Source organism: Podospora pseudocomata, chromosome 6 (assembly GCF_035222375.1).
Source record: "Podospora pseudocomata strain CBS 415.72m chromosome 6, whole genome shotgun sequence".
Lineage (NCBI taxonomy): Eukaryota > Fungi > Ascomycota > Sordariomycetes > Sordariales > Podosporaceae > Podospora > Podospora pseudocomata.
In genome coordinates this window covers 3,743,584-3,760,329 of record NC_085890.1, presented here as the reverse complement: position 1 = coordinate 3,760,329, position 16,746 = coordinate 3,743,584, and the positions used below count along the sequence as shown (strand labels likewise).

Sequence of the window (16,746 nt, the reverse complement as noted above, 5' to 3'; positions counted from 1 at the left end):
GGGGCACACGACACCACCATCACCACGAGGAGTAAGCTCTGTCCAACTGATCATAAACCATATCGCAATTCACTGGTCATATGCACAACAGCGACTGCATTACTGATGGGTGAGAAGAACTTCAGATATTGTGGTATATAGCGCTGCAAAATAATGTACATTGATGCTATCACGTTGCTTCGGAAGACAGGAAGACCACCCATTCTGCCCAGAACTCCCAAACTCCCAGGCCTGAACAAGCACATTTCCCCCCTTAAGATCATAACCATGCCTCCTTCGCCGGCAAAGGCCACCCTACATCTTCCCGTTTCATCTTTGACGAGGATTTGGGAAGTGTATTTACCGGCGGCTCAGGGGCCGGCTGATATGGCGCTTCCAGCGGATCCTTCTCCAACGGACTTGTGAGAATATCACCGTATATCTTCTCGGCGCTATCCATAAAGTGAGAAGACGCCGTCCGCCGGCTGAGCGCCCTGCTGATAGCAATCGACGAGGGCGTCATGCTGGGCTGATACCAGGCTGACCCACCAGATGCGTCGGAGGCGGATGGTTGATGACCAAAGTAACCCGACCTCACCCTCGGAGAAGGGGTCGTTTGAGAATGAGACCGCATGTGAGCTGGTGGTGGTTTCGCCATCCTTGGCGACCTGTGGGATCTAGACCGTGGCATGCCCCGAGGCACCCTGTCTAAAGATGACCGTGAGGATGGAGGCTGTGTCGATGGCTGGGGCGAGGGCATTTCTTGTATTGGTATCATGCCCGATTGAGGTGAGGGTGGTGTCGGTGGGAGCTCTTCCACATGGTGCAAGTCTGAGGGACCTGTTGGGGTCGGCTCAGTAGGTCCGGGTGGACTTGGCGCGAAAGAGTTTCCTGCATCGCCTTCCTCTTTGTCTTCAATCCAAAATTGTCCTTGCCCGGTTTGTTGACCTGTCGACCCCTGAGGGCTTGGTAGCTCCTTGACAATGTAGGAAACAATGGCTCGGTCGAGGGCAGCATTCATTTCATTTTCTTCCTCTTGCGCACGTTGCTTAGCTTTGCGACGTCGCGTGAAGAAAAAGAACACGAGCAGAGATATAAGTGACGAACCAACCACCGAGACCGCGACAGCAATGCCGACAATAGCTGGAGACACACTGGACTCATCTCCATTGTCTACTTGTGTCTGTCTCACTGTTAGCATTACTACAAGAACATCCAAGGGACTGCAAAGCCTTACCCGATAGGTATCATTGCTTGTCCTTGGGATTGTCGAGGTGGCCACTGCTAACACCTCGCTGATGCTACTAGCAGCTGATTCTTCCACGGCAGAGAGCGCCTTGGCAGCAGAAGCCTCAGCTGCCGCCAGCGCTTTCGAGGCTGATGCTTCCGCAACCAACAGCGCACTCGATGCCGATGCGGCAAGATACTGGGTTGAAGATTCCAGTTGGTTTATGGAACCCGCAAATTCTCGTGACAGAGACACTGCGCTGGCTGTTGCCGAAGCGAGTGCTTCTTGTAGCGAGTCTATTGACTCAAGAAGCTCACTGATGTCGACAAAGTTGCGCTTTCGGGGAGTCGGGCTCGCAGTGACGGTGACTGTATAGTAGGCTGTTGATGTGGTTGACACAATCCGCTGAGATGGTTTCGTTGGTGTCGGTGCTATTGCTGTTGATGTCCTCGACATGTGGTTGACCTGAGCGTGACCATCTTGACGTCTAGGGGTCAAGGTCTGTGGTCGAGGTTGTGGCAAGACATGTATTGCGTTCGAGTTCTGTTCGACGTCGTTCGAGGATGATGTTCGAGTGGCGGCGCCATCGCAGAGGAATGCTATTGAGCAGACGAACAACCCCAACAACATATCTGGCGGCCATCTTCTCTGGCGTGCCATGTTGAGACCCAGATGCTGAAGGACCGGGACGCCATTGATGGCATCTCATTCGCAGAACAACAGCACTTGGGCAGACTAGATCAAGACGAACACGAATGGATTACCCTACATTGAGCTAACGACGTCAAGTGTGCTGAACCATGCTGGATGGGAAAAAAATACCGGAGAACCGGGTCACTCGACACGGTCATCATACACCAAGACAAGCACTTGCTTGGATGTCTGGTCGACCGTAAAGGTCTGTCTGGCGTAGCACCAAGAAAGCGATAGGGGATCATTGGGCATTCCATGTTTACTTTTTGCCGCTGGCGGTGGACCGGAAACGGCTTGGAAACCTCGGAGGCGTTGAGGAAGTGGGCGGTGGTACGTCGTTCCCTGTCATGAACTTCGGACGACGGAGACAACACTCGGCCAACGGTGTACTCTTCCTGCACAACGCTCCTCCGGGATGATGGTCCGAAATGTCAAGCACGTTGACCACATGGAACTGGATATCGCAGAAGATCAGATAAAATATCTGTCAAGATGTCAGTAATCGTGTTTTGCACCCGTCATCACGTTGTATAATCTCACAAACAACACCCGAGTCAGTCCCTCCCCTCGCCGCCTCACTTTGAAACTCATCGTGTCAAGCCGCCTCCCCGGTCGAAACTCGGGATGATCACTGTCCGCCAAGAGAAGAAAACGTAAAGAAATCTCCAAAACCTGTCTTTCATATCCAGGATTCCATCACCCATCCAAAACAAAACAAAAAATGTCCCAAGTGAAAAAGCCGTTGAAGCTGCAAAAGAGCGATGGTGGTCGATGTTCAGCCTTATCAATCCCGCCAGCTGCCAAATAAGCCTGCCAAAACGCCCTAGCCAAACAAACCCCACCGGCACCGATCCCCACATTTCCCCTCCACGTTCCAGACCGCGCCCGCCCAGCGATTCCGCCATCAAGGTCCCCTCCATCCACAACCGTCTCCCCCCCAAAAAAGCGAAGCTATTCCCAACTTACAACACCCCCTTCCCCCCACAACACAACCCTTGCCCCAACCCCATCCCCAAAATGTCCTCCATATCCATCGCCTCCATCCCCCGCCTCCGCCCCTCAACCCTTTCCACCCTCCTCCTCGACTCCCCCTCCCCCACCTCCATAGCCATTATCGACGTCCGCGACGACGACTACATAGGAGGCCACATCCGTGGCGCCCTCAACTTTCCCTCCCAGACCCTCGACGCCACCCTCCCGACCCTCATCCGCAAGCTCCAAGACAAAGAAACCGTCATCTTCCACTGCGCGTTATCACAGCAGCGAGGTCCCGGTGCGGCGCTCAAGTACCTGAGGGAGAAGGAGAGGCTTGCCAAGCTGGAGGAGCAGCAAAAACAGAAGCCACAAGAAGAGGCGGAGGCTGAGGGAGAAGGGGAAAACAAGAAGCCGGCTGTGGAGCAGAGAGTATATGTTTTGGACAGGGGGTTTGTTGGGTGGCAGGAGGCCTATGGGGAGGATGAGAGGTTAACAGAGGGCTACAGAAAGGAGCTTTGGAAGGATGGGTATTGGATGTGATCACTACTATCATGTTACAATGCTCTTTTGGGGTCAAACTAAGCATTCGGCGTTGACGGGCAGGAAGTGCATCGGCGCACGGAAAGACCAGCATCATTGCTGTCTAAGGTATCTAGCACAAACTTTGTCACCAAAGCAATGCTTTCCACCCACCGTACATGCGTATCATTTCCCATCAAAATCACCTTCCATTGCTCAAATCAGCATGCACGCAAGGGTAATACACCATGCTATTTAGGAATTACTCAACATTCCTCATCGGCTAGCTATACACATTACCTTTAGGCGTACTCAGAACCAACGTCTCCCCAACCACCCAGCTTCAAAACCATCCGCAGGATCAAACGCCCTCTCGGTCCTCTCATACTCGAGCTCGCATCTACCATCAATAGGACGAACCACAAACACGCGTTCATCCTCATCAAAATACGTCCCCCCAGTCGTGGCCTGCTTACGAAACCCATCGCCCCTGCAAGCGAAAATTACAAAAAATGCTTTTTCAACTGTTTCAAAGCATCGCTTGGTACGAGTCTCCATCGAATCGTTGCACCAAAAGAAGCCAACAGTGTTACCATTGCATCCCACAGCCATGCACTTTTTGGGTCCCAGCGTACTCTTGCATGGCGTTGTTCCACACCCCCCTGGCATCTCCAAAGTCGGCTAGACGGCCGACAACAGAGGAGCATTCATACTCCGGGGATTGAGAGATCTAGTGAAGAGGTTAGTATCAATATCAAGTCACCGCCTCAAAGACACACCTCAGTCGGGGTACTGCTCATGAGGCCAGATGTCCCCGCTGGAGGATAAACAAGTGGCAAAAGCTGTCGTTTGGTGTGCTGAACCCGAGCGGCACGTCTGTAAGGGTCCTCTAGGTCTTCGGGCCAGATTCCCGTGTATTTGCCCCGCGTCTCCAGCGTCGTGTCGTAACTCAAATTGCACCCTTGCCCGCGTGGATCGGTGACGATGATGCGTGATTCGTCGTCAAACTGTGTCTGCCCGGAGGAACGTATGCCAATCATGCACTGGATAAACACCTGACCAGCGTATTCAGTCAGTTCTCTCCACAACGCTGTCTTGGTGTTGTCCGAGTCGTTGCACCAGTACGCGCCGCCCGTTGAGCGTTCGCACATGATGGGAACACATTGCTTCCGAGGTACAACGGACAGTGTTGTCATGATTGTCGAGTGATTGAAGCTCGGTGTCCAGGTAAGCCAAAGCCATGTTTGGTCAACGGGCTGGCCTCCAACCAGAACGCAGTCGGCTATCTGTGACCAAATATCAGTACGAAAGCCCAGTGACAACATGATGATATAGGGAGGAAACATGCAGGCTTTGTGACTCTGGTGAACGTAGTATGCGCTGTTGTGTTGGGGCTGGTTGGCTGATCGGAGTCATGTTTCTCGGTTGCTGCCTCCTAGGCAAGGTGGGGATGTAAAGTCTCGTCTTCGCTGGGGGCGCTGAGTGACTCTACAGATTCTTCCGGTATCGCCATGGGCTCTGGCACTAAAGGTAGAGGCTCTGGGGGTGGTGGTGGCAGGGCCTGGAAACCCCAGGTCAGTTGGAGGCAAGGTGAGGCAGAGGACCGGTGATACATACCGCCGCAAGTGCTCCCGTGCTAAATGCAAACGGAATGGCTGCAAGGCACGAGGATAGTTTCATGGTGGCTGTTGGTGTCTGGCTTCCGCCAAGAATATCGCGTTGCTCTGAAGAGATGCGGGTGATGATAACGATACTTGCGTGACAAACCGCCCAAGAAGGTGTCGGATCGGGTGAAGATTGAGCTGTCGTCGAGACAGATTGGAAAAAGACTGGAGAACCCCTCAGTTGTCTGGAACAGACCAAAAGAACGTCTGGATTAGCACCTGACACGCTGTAGTAGAGGAAGGAACATTCGTGTCACCTGGCTAATGACGGACGTGAGCAACTGGCATACATCTGGAAGGAAGTAATCTTCGACAGAAGCAAATGAAAGCCATCATTCAAACACATTGGAAGGAACAACAATACCTTCAAAAATCCAAAAAGAGACTGGACATACTAGGAATCAAACCTGGGACCTTCTCATGGAACATACTTGTATCGTTGGAACCCATATATCTGTTGGAGCATTTAACAGGAGCACAGCAACAACACATCTTGCAACTAAGACATCTTGACCACTAGACCATACGCCCTGGTATTTACTGTTACTATCATCACCAGTTCCGCATCTTATAACTTTGAAACTCAAGAAACCATTTCCCATCCCTCATCACCATAGCAACCTCCGGTCACACACCCAACACACCACCATCCCCGTCGCGCCTCTCCTGCCGTCGCACCTCTTCCCTGAACACATTCCTCCCTTGCTGCTGATTCTGACCCGCCATCATATTCATCGCATTCATCCTCAACCCTTGGATATCCGTCGTCACAACTTTGATGTCCTTCCCTCTCAACCCACCACCACCACCACCCATCCGCTGCCGCTGGCTCCGTCCCTGCCCGTAACCCGACGCGGCTCTCAAACCACCGAACCCTCCGCGACCGCTTCTGCCCATCCAGTTTGTTACCATCTCACCTACCTTGAACGATGGATGTCTTCGTTTGTAGACCATGCAGCACGCCAATGTGATAGCCGTCAAGAAACCAAACAAGATCGGGAGTGCGATGGTGATGGGGCTTGGACCTGTATTCTCACTCGCAGGAGAGGGCGGCACGTTGATCGTCCCTCCATTGACCGAGTTAGTACTCGTAGGTCGTGTGGGCCCTCGAACAAGAGTCACGGTTGGGCCAGGGAAGCGGTCGTTGCCTTGGAGGACTGTGCCATTCCCGTCTGAGTCGGTGAAAGGTTCTGCGATGGAGAGGACGGCGATCAAAGACGGGACATCGATGTCGTCAATATAAGAATCGAGGATTGACCAGTTGAAGGTGCCGAGGGCGGGGTTGAGGACGTTGGAGGTGAAGCCTTCTGTGCCGGTGCTCAGGGTCGAGTTTAGGCGTGACAGAGGGGTGTTGGAGGGGAAGAAGTCGGCTTGGATGCGGATTTGGCGGGGGCGTGAGGTGGGTGAGGTTGCGAAGAAGAGGGGGGACCAGATTACTTTGTGAGGTTAGCCACCGGTAAGGGAGGTGGTGAGGAAGGACTTACCTCCAACGATATTTCCTGTTTGGAGTTGCGCGCCGTTTTCGGGAGCGCAGAAAGGTGTGTCGCTGTCCGGTGGGTTGTCACACATGATTGCGGATGGGGCATATACAGCAGTCAGTAGAAAGAAGGCTTCCAGAGCCTATGATGCTTCAATGTTGAGTATGGTACAGCGGAGGAATGTCTGAGTAGGCACGACACGGAAAAGGGGCAAGTGGCCCACCTTTTGGGGGCAAGTTATGAGCGATCGATTTTTATTCATTCTTTCTGCGCGCCATGTCCTTCATCATCACAGCCAAAATGCAACCACACACCATCATAAGCTGTATCATATCTTATGCTGGTGTAAAGTGGGAGTGGTGTGCATCACGGACCCCCTTTTCATCCCACTGCAGGTGGATGTTGAAACACAACCGGGAGCCCCAAACCCCTGCATGGTCACCACCATCCACGACGGGACTTGAAAAGCAGCACACACACGGTTGTCCGGTTTGCTTGACGGCCCGAGAGGCACCCTAAAACGCATTTTGCCGGGCGGTCGATCGTGATTGATGTGCTGCTTGTTCTGGTGCGGCTGTTCCTGTTCGGATGGAATCCAATTGATGAATCGGATCGTTCATAATCAACTGGCTACCTACCTAGTACCCACGACTTGGACAAAATAACCGGCACGGCAAAGGTAAGGTACCTGGGTAAGTATTGCTAAGTCATGGCCATCTCCAGATCTTGCTCCAGCAAATTTAGTATTCCAACGAAGACATCTTTCTGTCCCTCATTGCCTCCCATCCCGCTGTCGTCAAAGACTTCGTACTTGATACACTTCCTGACCGCCTTGTAGTAGTTTGGTCCTCCCAATGTGTTGACGGTCGAGAGAATTTGCATTACAGCTTCATAGCTGGACAAGATGCTCTGAAGGTCTGCCTCTTTTGGCCTGACTTTCGATAATACTTGCCCAAAGATGACTTCAATAAGAAGTACTCCGAGAGGCAGTAAGGTTTGGTGGGTAGCGTTTGGCGGTGGCCGAAGAACCGGCTTTAGATTAGGGAAGGGTTTCACAACGAACACTTCTCTAAACTGTATCACCCCATTCTGACGTGCTAAATACAGTTCGTTATGCGTAGGTGGGCGAAAATGCCTTTATTCCAGTCTGTTATTAGTAACCATGATATGAACGCCGTGGGATCGTGAACTTGGCCTACCAATCTGTACCCCTGAGTTGGGCAACGCTCGAGGCGATGGTCCAGGCCAACCACAGCTTGTCTCCATAAAGAAAAGGGGAGACTGCTGGGACTTCACCTGACAAAACTGATCGTAAGGGAACTAGATTCCAGTCACCATCTTGGCTTGGGTTCCCAAGCGGATAGACTTGATAGGCCCTGGCAGTTGATAGTGCTGGGTCACGAATACACCCACAGCACTGACCAGCCGCCTGCTTGCCAGACTTCCGGATGCTCTGGCACAAGTTATCAATCCTCTCGAGAACAGCCGACTGGCGGGATTGGCTTTGACGGTTGTCTGCCGTTATCAACGATGAAAATCTGACACCGGTTGCCAATGTTGAAGTGGATGTTGGGGACTTTTAGATGCTGGCGACAACAATGATAGCGACAAGAGATTCCATATTTTGGCGCTGCCTCGGTGAATCCCCCCAGTATCAGATCCAGTTGATGTCGAGGAGACAGCAACAGAGAACTTTAATCTTCCCAGGACCTCTTCGTCTTCGTCGAATTGTGGGAGATGAGTGATGGGGCGGCTCATCAACTTCAACCCAAAATCGTGAAGCCCAGGGCATTTGCATGTGACTGATGATCGAATAGCTCCTTACATGCTCCCGGAGACATCGCGCAAAAGCTTGTATACCTTCCCTTGCGAACGACGTTGGCGAGTCGGCTCTAGTTCGACACTCATTTCCAGTAAGTCTTCAAGGCTTGAGATGCCGTTCTTCAGTCTGGACAACTCATGTTGGTATTCCGAACGTCGTAAAACAAACAGAGCCCGTCTATACTGTCTGTTTCGGTTGTCTGTGACCATTCAGAACCGGCTCCCCACGACAGATTCAGACAGAAGAACTGGGTGGACGCTGCATTTTTCGAAGAGCGCGATATTGCACATGTCCGCGATATGTTTCCGTTATCTAACACATCTGACAGAGACCGCTTGGGCAAGGCTATCTCTCGGTGGCGGCAGTACTTCAAGTACAGAGAACTTCATCACCACAAGCTGGCCTGTGGCCTTGAGGGGGGAAGCGAGGACGACGAAGCTGCACAAAGTACCGTCGCGTCATCAATCCCGCATCGTCTCAAACATCAGAACAAAATGAAGCCAAGATTGCAACGGGCAGTACTAGACGAAGATGATGCCGTCTCAGTACGGACAGATACAACATACAGTAGCTCGTTGTTTACGGGGGATAGGCCGAGAATTCCCCCCATTCCTAAAGCTGCCGCTGATGGGCCGTTTGAATGCCCATTGTGCTACATGATGAATACGGCCACAACCACCCGAACATGCACTAAGCATGTGCTGGCCCATCGCAGACCATACATATGCTTGTCTCCTGATTGCACAATGTCCACAATCGATTTCAGACACGCAACAAATGGATGCGGGAAGCCCAAAGCTCTCGGGGTAAGGTGCATATGCCAGCTTTGCCAGGAGAAGCTCAGCTCAGCTAAGGACTACTTCCGACATCTAGCACGTCATCAGCCTGATTTGGCGCTTTTTGCACTGCCTAAATTTGGCGAAGATGATGAGGTTGGCGGTGGGGGCGATGGGGATTCGCCAGATGATGGGTCGACTCCTTCAGAAGATAGCGAAGATGGCATAAACCTTCAAAGACCGCAAAAGAAGAGTGATGATCGGAACGAGGGAAACTCCGATCCATCGAATCATGATGAAGCGTCACCAATACAAAGACGACAAGAAAAGAATCAGGGCCAAGGAGAGGCTAGGGGTCGACTAGGAGAGAAGCTCACACCAAAATTCAACGAGCCCACCACAACGATTAGCCAGAATGAGGCCAAGAAGACACTGCCACTGAAAGGAGCACAATTCCCTGAACTGTTTCCTGAGTGGGATGACGAGGAGATTAATGATCCTCGCCAAAACAAATGGACGAAAATCAGTCGCTCACTAGTTGATCCTGAAGCACTCGATCTAGGCCTGGAGGAGTTTCATACGATAGAAAGCTTCGTCGTCGTGCACAGATTTCTCTCACAGGAGGATATTAAGTCCTATGTGGATCTCACCAAAGCTGTCAGGGGTAATCTCGAGCCACCCACCCAAAATGAGCAGGCATCACTTTACTAACCCTCACACTTTGCAGAGCGAAATCGTCCCGCCCAACACCGGTCCAATGCTCAAAGTTCACCTGTGGATGCACAACCGAGACTTGAAAATGAAGAGTTACGGACTCAAGATATGGTTATACAAGACGGTTTCATGCCCGTCAGCCATCACAAAGCCAAAACCGAGCCTATCACGAGGCGCAACAAGAAGTCGCATCGACAGTGAGGTGGAGTCTACACGTCCAGAACTTCAGCCTAAGCTGCCACGTGAACGCCGTGGGTCAAGAAAGGACAGTCAGAGTTGCAGGGCCAACGTCGATGATGAGAGTGGATATGAACCAGGTTAGGTGCGTGCAACAAGGCAGCAAAGATACCGGCTTTATTCTTGAGATGCTCTTGCAGGCCTTGAGACCAGTAGCCTCCCTCGCACATGAGAAAACGTCCTTCCTTCCCACGGGGACATCAGTTTGGAAAACTGGGAGATGGGCTTCGTGTCATGGTTATCGAAATGAGGATGAAGAGTGAAAGGGATAGCCACCCTTGAGCACCTGGAATAACATACAACTATTGACGTTCAACCTCAGAGAATACACATATGGTCAAGTAAAATAAATATGCGGCGTCCACAACACAATCCCCTTCTTCAAAAAGTCCTCATCAGCTCTCATATCCTCCGGCCCAGTGAGCACTTCTCCATCATGCGTGGGAACAACCAACACCTCGGGCAACGCCGGGACATTCTCAGCCCACTCTGGCACACTCTCCCAACTTCTCTCTTCCATTGGCACGCTTCGAGCTGCTTCCGCCTCGTCAGGGGTCATGAGTGACCTCATCTGCCGGCTAAGCCCCAACTTGACACGCGCGTTAAACGACTTGACCAGCATGTAGGTACACCCTGCCAAAAAGGCGTAATGTTCGTGGCGTTCAAGATCTGTTAAAACCGGTAAGTCAAATCCTGGATCGGCGACTTTGGGGTCTGGGATCTTGGAGACAGTCCAGGAAGGGTCCGACTTTCGCCAAAATGCTTCGAGCTCATTGCGGTAGGCTATTTGGTCGTCTAAGAGGAAGAATTCATAGAGTCGGTATAGCGTGTAGAGGGGCGAGTCCTCAAAGACACCGCGGGGGCAGGCAAACTTGCGCTGGCGGATCTGGTCGCGGTAGGTGGAAGGAGATTGCAGGATCTGTCGGGGAGGCGGAGGTGGAAAGGTTGGAAAGTCGGAGTCTTGAGCAACATATTCCTCCTCTTCAAAGCGGTCGGCGGCTAACGACAGAAGATATGCCCCGAATCAGACCCATTCTGAACCACTTGAATAACACGCATGAACCAACCGATATGTTCTCAAACAAGCTGTCACCAACAGTATCAATGTCATGGGTCGTGCTTGACAACGCGCGCTTAGAACGTTGAGCTGAGTGCTTCCTGGATGATCAGACACTGTATGGGCTGCCCATTACCACCTTCACCAGAACATCAGGCAAGTAACTGAATACCCATACCAACAGTATTCAAAAACATAGGCCACTACTTATTTTGGAAGTGTCCTACTTTAGATTTATCACAATTAGGCTCAGTTATCGACACCATCCCGCCACATTTGCAATGAAGGTCGGTCAAGATGCCGCACTGTGCTGAATGCCCGAACAGAGAAACGCTGCGCTGATTGGTCAGCCAACAATCGAATGGTATGAGGTGAACAGTTGAGCCAACAAACCTTAAACAACTCAATCACGCAAATTTCGCATCAACTTTCAAATTCGAGTTGCTTGGATATAGACCCAAGCACACAACCTTGGTCAACCACCTATTTTGCCAGAACCGCTCAAGCGGATTTTGCCTCGATGCAGCAGCCAGCCATGAACATCAAGACACGCTGTCGGCCGAAGCTGGACCTGACGACGAAGCTCTTGAACCTCCATATCTCGAATTTGCCAGCTTTATCCACCTCCAATGAGCAACCGAATGAAAGCCCTATACGGATAGTCTGTGTGTCTGATACGCACAACCACCAACCTGTCCTCCCACCTGGAGATATCCTCATCCATGCAGGCGACCTGACTGAGAGTGGCTCCTTTGACGAGGTCCAGGCAGGTCTTGACTGGCTTTCATCCCAGTCTCATCCCCACAAGATACTGATCGCAGGAACCACGATGTTTTGCTTGATGAAATATTTCTTGAGCGATATCCAGACCGCCGCTATGGGGAGACGACGAGAACAAAGGCCGACTTGAATTGGGGAAGTGTGACATACCTTGAAGACTCGACGATGACAATCACTCTACCCACCAGGGCCGGACCACACGAACCCGAAGGTGTAACAAAGGGGATCGAAAGAAGAGTCACGGTATACGGGAGCCCTTACACACCAGTCTACACCCCGTCAGCGTTTCAATATCACCCCTCGCCTGAGTTCTGGGAAAACTCCAAGCTTGCAACCTTGCCACCGCAATACAACCTGATCGTAGTCACCCATGGGCCCCCAAAATTCTACCTCGACCGCAGGGACTTTTACCGAGCCGGCTGTCCTTATTTGCTGCAAGAAATCACCCGACTCCGACCTCGGCTTCACGTATTCGGGCACATCCACGCCGCGCACGGGAGGGTAGATGTCGTCCTCGACAGGGTGCGAGAGGCATATGACGATATCAGGATCGGTTGGGGCGGATGGGGAACACTGGCCTGGATGGCGGTATTGGTGGGCTGGAACAAGGCCAAGAGGGTGATTGGGTTTGGGAAGAGCGACGCGAGCAAGGCGACAACGTTTGTCAATGCGTCAGTGGTCGGGGGGAGACAAAATAAGTTGACGAATGATGTCGTCGTAATTGAGTTGTGATCCTGAGCGCCACCCTCGTTGCAGACGCCGTACGTCAGGATTCCGCGCCGTGCCGAGAGGTGGAGTAGGGCTCGGAGCCGAAGTTGTGGATGGGGTTGATTCCAGCTTCCAATTTTCACTTGACAGTACCCATGGGCAAATATTTCCGTTGATGGTATCTCGGGTAGCTGGGAAGGAGTCTCATCATTACTGAGACCGACGTTCCGCATTTGGCAGTCGGCGAAGAATGCAAACACCTCTCACCGAAACCCCCTTAAAACGAGATGGCCACGCCGGATCAAAGTTGACTGGCTTATGCCTTTCCGCACCGAGCCTCCAATAGTTTACTGATATGTACTGGCATGGTCGGTGTACATTCCTGCGACATCCTTCGCCCAGCATTCCGGATCGCCGAGGGAGAAAGGGCGCGGGATGGTGACACAGTCTTCACTTCTTGCATCAAATCGGCCTGGAACCACAAGAAGGAGCAAGGCATATTATGGTTTATTATGGTCTGGACCTGGTGGTTGGGCTCGAGTCAAGTTGTCGGCTGCTCAAGGATATCTCGGGTTCTGATGCCCCATGCCACGGTCATCAAGGATAGTGGAGTCTACTGAATGCTGCGAGTCCTACTTTGTTCAGTAGTCGGACTCTTCGGGTTTACCCTACCGAACAATTCGAGGTTTGCCCAGACACGCGCTATCCCTGAAGTCGCTGCGGCCTTTAGGCATCACCAAAAGACGACTCACTAGGTGGCATCCAGAGCGAGTTAGAAGGCCAGAAGGAAGGAGCTAGCTTTGTGGGAGAAGTACAACCTGGAAGGAATATTGCAACCTGACTCATCTATGTGGCTGGTGGCCGGCATCTGTGGCCGTCACTATCTTCTTCACCACCAAAAACAGGGGATACGAAAGATCAAGATTGTTCCATTGCAACATACCGAACCTGATCGAATTATCACCTGGTGCTTGGCCATAGCATTTCCTGGGTGACAAGGTGGCGCCGCGGGATGAGCCCAGCTGCGGCCCGTCGAGAGGTCAGTATGTAGGACCTCTCCCGCGTGGTGGAGAACACCTGAATCATATTTTCCTAACCATCCTGTACAGACCCTACACGCCGCATGCGACATGTATGACAGCTTGCCTAGCTAGAAGGTCAGTCTTCCTGAGCATCAGGTCGGTGAAGTGCCGGTGCCCCATTGCCCAAACAATTGCGAGGGAACTATTTTTGAGAAGCGTATGTCTCGTAGGTGCCCATGAAACAAAATACAGTTGCAAGCCACACAGGATGGAAGGCAGCCAGATGCCGTATCGACCAGGACAGTGGAGAGAAAGGCAGGCGGTGCCATCTGATAGTGGATTGGCTTATGACCACCAGCCCTAGAGCTCTATGACTACCTACCCAGTGATTTGGAATACGCCTTACACGCGAGCCACATTCAATGATGGCCAAGAAGATTTGGGGTGTGGTTGATCAATGGGTGATCTGGCTCGGTACTGCTCCCCGGCGCCGCGTGGCGTGTGGAGAGTCGGAGGATGGGCTCGCCTGGCGGGGTTAGCGGCAAGGAACCAACAACATTTTTTTTGACAATAGACGCCGGCAAGGCTTCGAACGACATGCGATATCACACCAAAAAAACAACAATTCGGATAATTTGTTCTTTCATCGCACAGGCGCGCACTGCCGTAAGGGTCTCTCTACTGCCAGCAGCACGACCAGCATTTGGGGGATGTGGGGGTATTTGGGACGGTTTCAGAGGGGCTGGGCGCAAGCAGCACCACTTGAGCCACTAGGCGGGCTATCTCCGTGCCTTCGACCATGGCTGCAAATAGCATAGCACAGCACGACGGTGTGCGGGCCACCTCGGACTTGTGCATACATTGCCCCCTTTTGACTTATACCGACAGAAGAAGAGCAAATGTTTGGAGAGCCTCAGGATTGGACACCTCGGACTCGAGTCCTTAGGCTCGAGATGGGTTAGGTAATCAAGGATACTCACCAATCGCGGAATGCCTGGACTCAAGTCTCGATTACCAAAGGAGAAAGGGTTTTTTTTCTTTCAGAGTCACCTGGAAAAAGTCAACTGTGAATCAACTTTTCGAATCAATCTAGGATTAGGCACCTGTATTCAACATCGCCTCTGCGTGGTCTTCTCACAGACCAAGTTCGATATAAAGCCATGGACCCTCCACCGTCATCTCAACAGCTAACATCATCAACAGCAAGCACCAGCGATCACAAGAACATCAACAAGCTCTCTCACCTCAAGCCAACGCCCGCCTTCACTCAGCTTACTAGTCATCGACTACACACCTCGCCAACCTCGCCTCTTCCCAGTCAAAACATCTTTCAACTCAGCAAAATGTCTGGATCCGACAGCTCAAGCACCAAGTGGGATGACATCCTCAAGCACGGATCGGCCCTCAGCATCGTCAGGCCTGATGTCGTCTTCACCCCATATGGAGGCGGTTCCAGCTCTGGCAGTTCGTCAGGGGGGTCTTCTTCAAACTCTTCCGGTGGTTCATCGTCTGGCGGGGTGAGTACTGCTATGGCAACATTTGCCAGTCGGGTTTTTGCTAACATCATGCTAGAAATAAACGTATTATCCGGGTTATTCAACACTGAGGAGGTCAACTCCCATACACACTCGTTTCAAACCATTTCATTTACAGCATCAGCATAGCGACTTGCATGACACATTAGATCATAGACGGGCGGTTCTCGAGCAGTCGGGGAGAGACATTGGCATCTACTAGATACGCCCGGTTGGCTGGATTCAATCGGGCAGCCCCCAAGGGCATTTGCATGGAGAACAGTTAGGAGGATCTGCTGGGTACGACGGGAGGATGGGTGCACGACGGGGGATTTTCCTATACCTACTTTTACAGCTTCGCTTCTTTTTACACCACTTTTGCCAATTGAATCGCGCGATTTCAACTTCAGTTACTGGGTATTGCTGGGCAACGTCTGTGATGTGATCTAGATGCCGGGCTCGGTTCCTGTAGGGTGATAAATCCCATGTAAATCCTTCCAGTGCCAAGGTGGTATTGTAGGATGGGGTGGTTTACAGCTAAAATCCTACTGCCGCGTCACTGTGGAATATGGCAGACTTTGACGACAAAATCCTGCCATGACACCGTTGTAGAGAGGATTAAACAATATGTCAACTGATTGGGTTATGAGACCCGTTAGTTTGAGATCAGCTACCTTACTGTTGCTTAAGCTCGACCTTGACGTCGAGGTTTAGCTCCTCCCTTCCCACCACAAACCCCCCACTTCGAGCTGAGACCCGAGACAGCGGCACCACTGACAATGCCGCGGGTGCCTACTCGGCAGTCGGGACAACCCTTTCTCAGTTCAAAAAGGGAAACATTTTGCAAGCCATGCCGTGTGGCTTCTCTAGTTTTCCAACCATGTAGGGCGTATATGTTGTTTCACGCCAAGCCACCAGTTGCCCCCCCACCTCAACCCACTCCGCTGAAAGGGTTAAGGTTTCCCTGTGCCGCAGCCTGGCCGTGCCTGGCCACCAACAGATCCAACGGTCATGGGGGAGGTGATTGGGTGGAAAATAACCGGAATGGGGGGAATTTGGGAGCAGAAGGATTGTTGTATACAGAGCCAAGAAGCGTGACTCTAGCGGAAATCTGCCTTACTGCGCGCGCTAGTGAAGGGGGGGAAGTTCTATGGGGAACTGGAGGTTGCGGTAGGAGTTGCAAGGACTGCTTGGAATGGTAGTTACCTAGGTGAAGGGTTACGAATAGAAGGGTTGGATTGGTTGGGGTAAGCGCGCTAATCGCTGTTGTCCGAACGTCGTGGGTATGTAGTGACGAGGAAGGAATACTTTTGCTGGTGAGGACGGAGACGGGAATTATTGGTCCACGTTGCACGACATGATCTGATAACCTCCCACAGCTGCGTGTAACGACATGCAGGTAGGTTATTCCTTATTTCTGTAATCTTTACCACGCTTACCAAAGCTTTCCCTTGTGAGTTCTAGAACAAAATGAACATGTTGACGATGACAGTGTGTTGGGGGCTGATCAGCCCTACGGGTGGGGCCCCGTGTGCCGGCGGATTGTTTCGCAACCGACAAGGCACAAACCGAAACCTAAA

General features: G+C 51.9%; 4 protein-coding genes and 1 non-coding gene across 5 annotated transcripts; 2 read left to right on the top strand and 3 right to left on the bottom strand.

Annotated features, from left to right (window-relative positions):
- Window positions 1-111: 111 nt before the first annotated feature.
- On the bottom strand, window positions 112-2,751 carry QC762_609710 (uncharacterized protein). Its single transcript, XM_062892645.1, has 2 exons — window positions 1,217-2,751; window positions 112-1,162 (listed from the first exon to the last, which is right to left on the bottom strand). The coding sequence occupies exons 1-2, from the start codon at window positions 1,865-1,867 to the stop codon at window positions 260-262; spliced, it is 1,554 nt and encodes a 517-aa protein (XP_062741253.1). The 5' UTR covers window positions 1,868-2,751; the 3' UTR covers window positions 112-259.
- Window positions 2,752-2,917: 166 nt separating this feature from the next.
- Window positions 2,918-3,415, top strand: ibp1 (Cdc25 phosphatase Ibp1; the record flags this gene model as incomplete). Its single annotated transcript, XM_062892644.1, has 1 exon — window positions 2,918-3,415. One exon carries the CDS (start codon window positions 2,918-2,920, stop codon window positions 3,413-3,415), a length of 498 nt encoding a protein of 165 aa, XP_062741252.1.
- A 2,029-nt stretch (window positions 3,416-5,444) lies between these two features.
- QC762_0101340 lies at window positions 5,445-5,589 on the bottom strand. Its single transcript has one exon. It is a non-coding gene; the product is annotated as a tRNA-Ala (tRNA).
- Window positions 5,533-6,719, bottom strand: QC762_609695 (uncharacterized protein). Its single transcript, XM_062892643.1, has 2 exons — window positions 6,543-6,719; window positions 5,533-6,494 (listed from the first exon to the last, which is right to left on the bottom strand). Exons 1-2 carry the CDS (start codon window positions 6,625-6,627, stop codon window positions 5,686-5,688), a joined length of 894 nt encoding a protein of 297 aa, XP_062741251.1. The 5' UTR covers window positions 6,628-6,719; the 3' UTR covers window positions 5,533-5,685.
- Window positions 6,720-11,551: 4,832 nt separating this feature from the next.
- QC762_0101320 (uncharacterized protein) lies at window positions 11,552-15,575 on the top strand. The gene is made up of 5 exons (XM_062884212.1): window positions 11,552-13,217; window positions 13,253-13,669; window positions 13,740-13,787; window positions 13,883-15,169; window positions 15,225-15,575. The coding sequence occupies exons 4-5, from the start codon at window positions 14,813-14,815 to the stop codon at window positions 15,228-15,230; spliced, it is 363 nt and encodes a 120-aa protein (XP_062741250.1). The 5' UTR covers window positions 11,552-13,217; window positions 13,253-13,669; window positions 13,740-13,787; window positions 13,883-14,812; the 3' UTR covers window positions 15,231-15,575.
- Window positions 15,576-16,746: the final 1,171 nt, after the last annotated feature.